This window comes from Arachis ipaensis, chromosome B04 (genome assembly GCF_000816755.2).
Source record: "Arachis ipaensis cultivar K30076 chromosome B04, Araip1.1, whole genome shotgun sequence".
NCBI classification, from domain to species: Eukaryota; Viridiplantae; Streptophyta; class Magnoliopsida; order Fabales; family Fabaceae; genus Arachis; species Arachis ipaensis.
The window spans coordinates 124604051-124615936 of NC_029788.2; the positions used below are offsets into that span (position 1 = coordinate 124604051).

At 29.4% G+C, this 11886-nt stretch overlaps 1 protein-coding gene across 1 annotated transcript; it reads right to left on the bottom strand.

Annotated features, from left to right (window-relative positions):
- On the bottom strand, positions 6458-11155 carry LOC107635208 (V-type proton ATPase subunit B2). The gene is made up of 15 exons (XM_016338603.2): positions 10995-11155; positions 10675-10743; positions 10438-10493; positions 10221-10319; positions 10053-10112; positions 9272-9383; positions 8987-9195; positions 8679-8767; positions 8350-8518; positions 7915-8065; positions 7744-7826; positions 7425-7472; positions 7275-7328; positions 7086-7169; positions 6458-6993 (listed from the first exon to the last, which is right to left on the bottom strand). The coding sequence occupies exons 2-15, from the start codon at positions 10733-10735 to the stop codon at positions 6808-6810; spliced, it is 1461 nt and encodes a 486-aa protein (XP_016194089.1). The 5' UTR covers positions 10736-10743; positions 10995-11155; the 3' UTR covers positions 6458-6807.

Below are 11886 nucleotides of genomic sequence, written 5' to 3' on the forward strand. Positions count from 1 at the left end.
TCATAGGATGAAGTTAAAATGTTATGTCTATCAGTCTATGTGATATGTATTTGGAGAGAGAGAGAGAGATTAGACAGGTAGGTTGGATCATTATTTAGGAAACCTAGGTCACCTTTCGATAAAGAGAAAACCTAAAATATTATAAACCCTTAGCTAATAAGTAATTGGGGCACATGCTCAACATACAATATATATATATACTCCTATACTTTACTTTACAAATTAATTAAATTTGTGGTCTAATTTTTCTTAATTTTCAATAAACAAAGACCTGGCTGCACTTGTACGAGGCTTCTTGTTGACCCAATACAAGTAGTTAGTGCCCTCAATTCCTAAAACTATTAAAACATAGCATGAATCAGTTAACGAGACAAGTGATCTTATTAAGTTATTATGACTCCTTTCAAGAGCTCTTGGACCCGAACTAATTAATTGAAGCACTTCTTATTTATTTATATAAATCTTGAAATTTGGGCTACCTATATAAATTAAAATTTATTTATCTTATGTTTTTAGAATACATATTAAAATTATAAAATTAAAATTTTTTATTAAAAATATAAAAATTTAAATTTTCAATACATTTATTTTATATTTATTAAATAAAAATATTTAATTTTTTTGTATTAATACAGGTTTAATTTAATAACAAACAAATTTAAACACACTTTATAATTAAAATGAATTTTAATAACTTTATTTAAATTAAGTTCACTTGATTTTAATTTTATTAGCTTTTGTGTAATGATTTTGTGATTTAAGGTTTATTCTCTGTTAGATAAAAATGTTATTGGATTCATGCTAATCCAAACAATTTTCTTATTCAAAAATGAGGTTTGGATGAAGAAATTTTAAAAGGGAAAGCAATTTTTTGGATTAATTAAATTTTTTGTTAAAATAATTTGTTTGGATATTTATAAAAGTAATTTTCAAAAATTTTGAGAACAAATATATCTTTTTTTCCTTTAATTTTAGCATTTAATTATGTATCTAAACTAAAAATTTTAAAATAATTCAACTACATCGGTTTAATTTAATCATATTATATTTCAAATTTGCAAAAATTCTAACAAATCACCATCAAACACGCTTTAAATGCTTTGTCGTTTAGTTTAAACTTGCCAGCTGGCAAAAACATGTACATATATTATAAACTAAAAAAGGATAAGGTTATACAATTTATTTAATATCATCATTCTTACGAAATTTAATTGCACTTGTATCATCACCCGATTAATTTATTTATGAAATTCAAAAGTTTAATGTCTGTCGTAGGCACAAGACACAATCTGTTCAAAACTTATTCATAGTATATTGGGTAGTTGCCCTACATGAGCCTTAATACTTAAAAAAGAGTGAAAGAGAGAGGAAATTATCAATAATAATATAAGTTGCTGCATGTTTGCATCATATATATATGGTAAATTCATCATGAAATCTCTCAATAGATCTTAATGTCTATGAGAAATTAGTAAATATATTGTAGGTGTATATTAAAATTAGGAGAAAATTACACTTCCCTTCGTTGCGAGATGCTAAAATGACATTCTCCTTCTCTCTATTTATAAAATATACATTTTCCTCCCTTATAACTTTTAAAAAACCTCCTCTTTTTCAACCATTAAATTACAAACAAGGAGAAAATAATTAGAAATATTTTCATAACAAATAATGAAACATGGCTTTGGATTTGGTAGCCATCTCTAAAGGAAGGCTACCGATGACCCTCTCTAAAACAATTATGAATTCAACCTATGCTTTTTTTTTTTTTTCTAAAATTATAAATAAAAAACTTAATTAACATGCATTTAGAGTTTGTTATCTACTTCTAATTCTAATACCCGTTAATAGTTAGACTTTTTTCTGATTTGAGCACAATCTCGTATCCTAATTATATAAATCTATGTTCCACAACTATAAACAATAATTCTAACCTCACCTCTAAAATACTAAGGAGAAATTAAATATTATTAAGTGAGATTGTATAAGTTTATTGTGATAGTGAAAAGACTGAATAATTATTTGATTTTAATTATATAGATAGTTTAAATTAGTGACATTTGGAAACACAAAAGGCAACTTAATTTAAGCGTTTTATTACCATTTAATAACTTTATATAATATGATAACTATCTACATGTGAGATCTAATGATTAGATTTGTTTCTGTTAATCTCAACATAAACAAATTTTATTAATTACAATATCCATTATTTAAATAGTCATAAAATAACCTCTTAATATAAAATGACTTGACTTTTCAACAGACACATGCTCATCAATAATCTAGAACTAAATTTCATTTCACTAAATTTTCGGGTAGAATTACTATTCCCATGTACAACACTAACGGTCTAATAAGTGTAGATTTATCATATCCTAATTTAAAAATAAGAGAGAAACTTTGACTTGTATATATTAATATATAATTATATATATTTTCATCGGAGCTAATTGGACTATGTAGAATCCTAGGCAGAAAGAAACTAAATGTTACATCAAGTACTTTTAATTTCCTTGCTGGCTTGAACCAACGAAGATTAACATATGAACAATGAAAAATATTGCTTTTTTTTAATTCACTTTACCGCTTAATAATAAGTCATAATTATATTTTTTATATTTTCAAACCGTTCTTTGTCACTTTGCGTTTATTACTTTAATTTAGTCATAGGCTATATAGAGCTATTAACCACTTTAAGAAAAAATAAAATGAATTCAATCATTATTAGTTATCCACAACTTGTTCCGTTCACTCAATATGATAATAGATACCTTGTAAATAGGAAAAATTATTCTAAAGCACCGTTAAAAAAATTTAATTATTAAAAAAAATTTTTAATATTAAAATTATTAAAAATGATCAAATATTTTTATAATTTTTAAGAAGAAAAACTATTTTTTTATAAAAAAATAGTTTTTCTTCTTAAAAATTATAAAAATATTTGATCATTTTTAATAATTTTAATATTAAAAATTATTTTTAATAATTAAATCTTCTTAACGGTTCTTTATAATAATTTTTTCTTGTAAATAAATATATTAATCAATAATAACCATTTCAACACACTGAAAATAGGTACTGTTGAAGGTGCGTGACACGACATTGAAGAACAACCACCATGAATTTTTTTTTTCCCTCCCATATTATTATTCGCTATATTTTTGTTTATTGGTTAGTGAAAATCAATTATCCTCTAAATGCTTGATCATTGGTCATAAAGGTTTGGTAATTTGATTTACATGAAAGGTGACCAATTATTGACTAGACCAACTAATTAGCTAAAGATTTCTCGTAGATTATGTCATATGATGTTTTCTTTCGAAACCAGACTAGATTCCTAGGTATCATGCTCAACCAACTTTATGACTTGTAATATATATTAACTTTCTTCTTAATTTCTTCCAAAAAGAATAAGTTATCCATAATTATATTCCATATGTATTATTGAGAATATCTAATAGTATATTATTATTCTTGTTATTGTTAATGATTTCAAATTAGTAGCTATCAACCATGGGAGGGTTTTACTTATCAAAATAATTTCTATGAAATTAAATTAATATATAGCTACATATGTAAAACATTTTATATGATAGATTCTTAAAAAAATAAAATATTGTTTTTGTACCATGATATATATTGTTTTGAAAATTTTGAAAGTTGGAAATCTGAGATTACTAATTAAAGACGCAATTAAATTAAACAAATTAAAGGTATCATACATCTAAGCCTGATGATGTTGTAATAACTAATATTTTTTTTGTGACTAAATAGAAAAGAAAGAAAAAAAAGAGACAACTAAATTAATTAGCTAGGGTCATATCTAAATCTATTAGATGTTGAAGCTCACTCCAAGGTTGGCTCTAATTCGAGTGAATATCCGCGACAGAAGCAGCTGCTTTAGCCATACAATCTGCAACACTATTTTCAGTCCTCTGAATTAAAAGAATAGAGACTCTCCAATTCCCATTCATAACCTCATGTATATGCTTTGCCAAATCCCATTCCGGAATATCCTTACCAAGCATTCTTTGGTTTACCAAGAAAAGAGCTTCTAAGCAGTCTGTTTCACAGATAACCTCACGAAATCCACTCTCCCAAACAAGAAGTAAACCTCTCCAAATTGCATACAATTCAGCAAAAAGAACACTGCACACTTCGACTTTTCCAGTGCAACCTTTCAACAAACATCCATCAGGATTACGAATGATACAACCAAAACCAGCATAGCCAGAAGGAGCAAACCAACTAGCATCACAATTCAATTTAACAGAATGAACAAGAGGTGGAACCCAATGCAAACAAAGTGAAGGAGGAGACAGAGATTGATGCATAGCAAAAATAGTGTGCAATTCCCTTACTGAACTACGAATCAAACTCACCACTTTACTAGCACTCCATGAATCATCTATATTAAATAAGTCATGATTCCTGCTTCTCCAAATCCACCAGATGGTTGAAAAGAAAAGAAAAACATCTCCACTCCTTGTACCTCTGCAGAGCCAATCATATAAATTCAAGTTATCTGAATACAGACCTAAAAAATTCCAGACCTCCTTGGCACTAGGACACTCCCAAAACAACACCCTGCTATATACATATATAACCTTAGATATTTGCAAAAACCCAATATATATAGTTCTCATACACTGGCACTACTGCTTCCTTACCTAATTTAGGTGTCATCTCTTTATTAATATTCCTCCAAAGGTTATACAATTACAAGATATTTTTTTTATATAGTATTTTCTAATTCGGGAGGTTAAGAATTAATCTGTCACAATTCAAAAAGTTAAGACTAATTTATCGCGAATGTGAACTCCATTTAAGGGTCTGTTGCTAGCCAATAAGTTAATGCATATACAAAACGAGATTCAAACCTTCGACACTTGTTTAAACGGACGAATGATTAGACTCAAGTTGGTTAATTACAAATGGCTTTAACAACTATAATAATTAACACTCTACTCAAGACATACTAATATTAACTCATAAAGTCTTTTTTTTTTCCCTGAAGTTTTAAACTAATAACTGAGATGCTTTCCCGAATGTAAGTACTAAATTATTAAGATATATTTATCTATTGAACTTTAATGTTTTAATGTTTTGTGATAGAAAGTTATCACTAAAAAAAAAAAGATGCTTTCATCATATATATTTAATGCTCTCAAAGGGTAATTATGCTTTGCGTGATATATGTATCAACTTGAGGAGCTAGTCCATCGAATTTGGGAATCAACCTTTTATTTATTATTGAGCAATAAAATTTTGTGACATTTTATTTATTGATAAAAATAACTTGGTTTTGGTGCCTCTCTTCAACATACTTCATTTTGCACACTGATTTTTTTGGAAACCAACTACTGAAAGGGCTTTTATCTTTCAATCATTTCATAGTGTGACTTATCTCTTGAGAATCATCAAAAGTTGAGGAATCTTGAGAACTTGATACTTGATGCTAAACATAAATTATGCTTAAGCTTCTTTATCTTAAAGGTTGTTTTAAAAAAATTATGTCAAAAATTTGATTTGAAATAAGATGAAACGATTTCATTTGATTATGAATCAAACATATAAAGTATATGTACACTATGTTCATTAAACTACCAAAAAATATCTATTCATTTAGAAATTGATTATTTTGTTTTGAATATATTCCAATTAAAATTGATTCGATTTTATTTAATTTTAGGATTTTATGAGAAAAGGACAAATAAGTTTTTAACATTTTGATTTATAGACATTTAAGTCCTGACTTTTTCAAAATCTAGACATATTGATTCTTATTATTCACTTGAATTTGTCAAATCCAACGAAAAAATCAAACGTGACTCTCATTGTACTGACATGGTCGATACGGATGCCCATATAGAAAAATTTCAAAATGGAACAAATTAAACCTAAGGATCGATGTGTCTAGATTTTGAAGAAGTCAAAAACTTAAATGTATTTTCAAATTCTCAATAACTTAAATGTCCTCAAACCAAAAAGTCAAGGATCAATTTGTCCTTTTCTTGAATTTTACACTTTTACCCTCTCCTCTCTAGTTAATCTCTCTGCTCGTCAATCCTTATTTCCTGTGCTTATCAAGTGCAAAATAATTGCATAATCAATAAAATAAAAACAATTACTCTAGTTTCTTTATTTTTTTTTATTTTTTATTTTTTGAAAGCTTAGTTTCTTTATTGTGTTAGACCATCCATCATCCAACCATTTTCACTTTCTTTTTTCCTTTGGTTTGGACCATTTTTGGTTTATTTTATTAAAAAATTTCTACATATTAATCTATAACAAATGCAAATGCGCTGCGAAAAAAAAAAAGGAATAATGTAACATTCTTTAGTAAACGACCTGCTATTAGAAATAAAAATAAATTAACAGATTTTAAGCTTTTATTTTTTATAATCTTATTAAAAGAACCTAATTAATAATTTATCCTTGTAAATCTAAACAATTGATATAAAACACAACTAAAGCCATAAATTACAATGTTAAATTAAACAATAAAACATACAAGGGAAGGCAATGTCAACAAAATTCTAACTGCACTGAATTGAATTGAATCTTTAACAGTGCAATTAAAGCCATCCCAAAATGATAACTAGCTTTCTCCCCTCACCACCCCAGTGGAAAAATGAAAATATAAAGATCTAAGTTCTAAGGGGTCTCATTCTCATCACTAACATTTATTTTATATATATGCTGGACACAAGATATATGGTCTCTCTTTAATTTTTGGGTGAGAAGATCTAAGAAATATATAAATCAATAAAAAATATGAGCATGAGCATGCCGGCTATGACATCAATTACCGGAATCTCGGCTGTAGAACTGGTCGAGGGTCTTGGCCGGTATACGGTGAAGAAGCTCCCGGGGAAAGATCCGAAGCAAGGTCCACGCAAGATCTAGTGACTGGAAGATGTTGCGGGTGTCATAAGCTCCTTGCGTCACAAACTTTCGCTCGAATTTGTCCAGAAATTCCAGATATAGCTGTTAATTAAAAATAAAAATTATTAATACCACTTCAATGAAGATTTTTTCAATGTCAAGTGAAAATATCTTGGGATAAAAAGATTACAGACCAAGTCCTCTGATGAAAGTGCTTCTTCTCCAACCACAGCTTTCATTGCCTGAACATCCTTTCCTATGGCATAATTTGCATAGAGCTGAAACACAAATAAATAAACAAAATAAAGACCTATAACATAGTTTATAGACAGATCTTTTTTAGTTTTATTTCTTTTTGAAAAAGTATACAAACAATATCAAACCTGGTTGGATACATCAGAATGATCCTTTCGAGTCATTCCCTCGCCGATGGCACTCTGAAGAGAAGCAAATGTTGCATCAATATAATTAATGGAAAGTGGAAGAAATCACTCATGCATTGAAACTTTTATCAGATAAAGAATCAGCGTCACCTTCATCAATCGAGACAGTGATGGAAGGACATTGATTGGTGGATATATCTGCTCAATACAGAAGAATAACGAATGTTTAGTTTGAATCGAATATTAGAATCCTCATAACAACTCAATATTTGTGTAGCCTATGTAAAAGATCACCTTAAGTTGATTGGATATAAGAGTAGATCATGGTTCACTTCAGGCATTAGTGCAAGAAAGAATATAGTAAAAGCCTATATTATAAACTAAATATCATGTAATATACATTTGGATGCATTCTATTCTGCATTTCATGAAAATATTCGAAGTAGCAAAGAGCTTCGACATAACGCACCTGCCTGTTATGCAGCTGTCTGTCAATATATATCTGTCCCTCGGTAATGTATCCTGTAAGATCAGGAGTTGGATGCGTGATATCTGCAAAGAAGTTCGAGAAAGATGATTCGTCATAATTTAGAGTGCATAAATCCAACTGAGCTGATAAAGTTCAATAATATTTTATCACCATCATTTGGCATAGTTAGAATAGGAATCTGAGTAATAGAGCCTTTTCGCCCCTCGATTCTTCCAGCACGTTCGTATATTGTTGCAAGATCTGTGTACATGTAACCGGGATAACCACGTCGTCCTGGCACTTCTTCTCGGGCAGCAGATACCTATAGGATCCAGAGTGAATGATCCAGCTCTCAATCGAATTGTTTGAGAAATACTCAAATATTTTTGTTATTTGACTTATTTCTCATGCTTGAAAAATAAGAGAAAAGAAGTAAGAAATGTCTCTAGCAAGTAGCAATTACCACACAATCCTAAATTATTTCCTGTAGACATATAAAGAAATCAAGATCATAAGAGAATGACAAAGGCTGCAAACGGTTTATCATCTCCTTTCTTTACCTTAGCTTCCACTTTTAAAATTAGAGTTGAAACATTTTAACATTACCTCACGAAGAGCATCGGCATATGAACTCATATCTGTGAGTATCACAAGAACATGCTTGCCACATTCATAAGCCAGATATTCAGCAGTAGTAAGAGCAATACGAGGGGTGATGATACGCTCGATTGTAGGATCATTGGCCTGTAACAAACGAAAGCAGTTTAAGCAAATCAGAAATCAAAATTTGAAAAAATAATCATGGAATACTACCCCTACATATATAATTGCCAAGATATCAGATCTTAAATACATCAAAAAAGCACAATAACTTTGAAGGAAATTGAAAAGTAGAAAAATATAAATAAAAAAATGAGGAACAATAACAGAACACTTCCTCAAAGTCACGTTTGAAAAACTGTGCAGTCTCCATGTTAACTCCCATAGCAGCAAACACGATGGCAAAATTGTCGTCTTCTCCACCCTGTATATATTGATATATGTCAGAAACACATTCATCATCTTACAATGCAAGTTTAAATAAATAAAGCAAAATCGACCATATGTAAGAAATCAAACAAGCTAGGTCATATCAACTTAATTTATACCCTCTTCGAAATATAATTTTAAACAGAAATCATAAACCATCTCTCCCATTTGTTGTTAAAAATTAGATTAAATTCATTTTTATATTCAACTATACCTCAAGAAGATTATCAGATTTCTCTAATCGCTTGACTAAGCCAGCCTGACGACATATCTGTGCAGCAATTTCATTATGGGGGAGACCAGCAGCTGAGAATAGAGGGATCTTTTGACCTCTAGCAATAGAATTCATGACATCAATTGTAGAAATTCCGGTTTGTATCATCTCCTCTGGATAGGTTCTCTCACTAGGATTGATGGAACTTCCTGAAATATTGGGAGAATATTAAGAACGTCAGTAATAAACATACAGTTTTAGACCTCCCAAGGAGAAGTTATATACCTGATATGTCCAAGTAAGCCTCTGGTAATATGGGTGGACCATTATCAATGGGTTTTCCCGAGCCATTAAATATGCGGCCAAGCATGTCAAGCGAAACAGGAGTTTTCAATACCTAGGAATGTAACCAAACATGGAAAAGATGAAACTCAACAGCTGAACTGATTCAAAAGAATCAAAATAAAAAAGAATTCCATAATCAATAGTCATGCATAAATTGGTAGAACAGATAAGAAATTAAATGAACACTATCAGAATGCAAAAGGATTGTCAAATAGAATTGCCCCTCTATAACAAGTTTGATAAACAAACACAAATCTGAAGCCATACCTTATGAAGGACAGAACCTCAAAAGATCATAACTCATCCATTATTTCTTATTGAAGTTGGTTTTCCCAATTATCATGTTTGTAGTACTCTACTATACAATAGATGTCTCCGCATTATTTATCATGTTACCATTCCAAAAATAAATACATAAAATCAAATATATGAACTAATCAAGTTAACTCAAGCAATGCAATCATAATGGAAATATAACCTCCTCCTCCCCAACCACATGTGATTCTAGTTCGCTTATTTATTCACAATTATAATTTAGAAGATAACATATTTGAAAAACCAATTGATCCCGACCCTATACTAACTACAACCAAAATATAGCTCCCAAACTAACAATGAAGTCAAAACAGCAGAAATTTCATGAAAATTTTACAATGAATTTGCAAACTCAATTTCACATGGACATCAAGCTAAAGTAGAAAATAATAAAAACAAGTTATACCTCTCCAGTAAATTGCACAGTTGTAAACTTATTGTCAATCCCAGAGGTACCTTCGAAGACCTAATCAATGTAGCAAAACAGTGAATAAAAACTTCATCCCAGTTTTCATGATAGCAGCCCTAAATGATAATAGCACATGCATATTGGAGTTAGGCAGTAACCACTCACCTGAACAACAGCTTTCTCACCATCAACTTCTAGAACTTGTCCACGCCGAGAAGTTCCATCCCCTAACCGAATATTAACAATCTCTTGAAATTTTGGTCCCTATTGCAGTTGATCAGTATAAAATTCAGTCACATCGCGCAGAAAGTGATACATTTCATTGAGAAAAGTTCAAAATTTTAGAATATGCAATAAGCATAGCATCAAAACTAGTCATTACCTTAACTTTATCAAGAATAACCAACGGTCCAGCAACACCAGACACAGTTCTGTATTCTGCAACATCAAAAAACAATCTTATTCTTGCCAATGTGATAAACTGATCAACCCAATAACCACAATGACAAGCACAAAAAAGAAATGGTGATTTGCTAATTCATCAACCAGTGAAACACATACTCAGAATCATAACATAAAAGTAAAAAATTAAAGGGTAAAAGAGGTGCCATATACTTACCCATTCCAATCTCCAAGGTTCCCTCCTCCTCCATGTCAGGAATGTTTTGAGCCACACCCATCCTTGGAACTTGAAATAATAACCGTTTCATTCAAAAAATAATTAGTGAAATTCACATACCCACTAAGAATTAAGAGAAAGTAAAATCAACCAAACAGCTTAAAGATTAAAACTTTGCAGTGACCCTTTATTATTTCAGTGTGCAAGTGATCATGGTCTGTTTCGCTGGGTTGGAATAAAAAAATATATCTTTTTCTAATTAAAAAAAAAAAGGAAAGGAATTATTAGAATTATTATTATGAAGGGAGTAAGAAACCAACCAGAGAGATCGAAGAAGAGAGAGGGAAGGTGTGTGAGTGTGTTTGATCTGTGAAGAAGAAGAAGAGAGTGTGATGTTGATGGTGGTGTTGTTGGGTCACGGATCTAATGGATGGACCAAACAAATTCACGAACCATCATGGAAATAACAATTATTTTGTCACATACATGGAACTATGGAACATACCCAATAATTATTAATTACAATATCAGAATTTTAAATGTTGAAAAATAAATTTAGAATTTTACAAAGAAATCATTTTTATGCGCTAATAAAATTCATACGTTTAAATAATTTTTTTAAGTAATACATTTTAAATTTAGTTATTTTGCTAATATAATACGATAAGTTGTTTGTGTAAAATTCTTTTATACTACAGTATATAAAAATAAATTAAAAATTGTTGTCTTTATATTTTCTTTGTACTATCTTTTGATATTATTCTTTTGTTTAATTAATTCCTTGCAAATTAGTTCGGAAGTTTTGCCTTTTGATATTCAAGTCATTAAATATCTAAGTAAAGTATTATTTTAGTTACTAACATTTGAGTCAAATTTTAATTTTGTCTCTAATATTTTAAATGTTTTATTTTAATCTCAAAAAAGTTTAAATGGATTTAATATTATCCTACTGTTAAATTTGACTCGAATAACTAACGAAAAAGCTTTTACATTAGTAATTACTAATAGGTCAATTTTATTTACGAACTGAAACCAAACATTATATTGGCTCTTAAATACACTAATTATTTATGCTAAATTTAATTATGGGATAACACTGAACCCATTTAAAATTTTGTGAGATTGAAATAAGATATTTAAAATGTTAATGACTAAATTAAAATTTGGTCTAAACGTTATAGGCCAAAATAATATTTTATTATTTATTTTTAT

Coding starts and splice junctions, on each gene's coding strand:
- LOC107635208 (XM_016338603.2), bottom strand. CDS start 10,735: ATGGGTGTGGCTCAAAACATTCCTGACATGGAGGAGGAGGGAACCTTG. Junction 9,384..10,052: donor CTGTGCAATTTACTGGAGAG/GTATAACTTGTT, acceptor TTACATTCCTAG/GTATTGAAAACTCCTGTTTC. Junction 8,519..8,678: donor TTCAAACGTGACTTTGAGGA/AGTGTTCTGTTA, acceptor ATTTTGATTTCT/GATTTGCTTAAACTGCTTTC.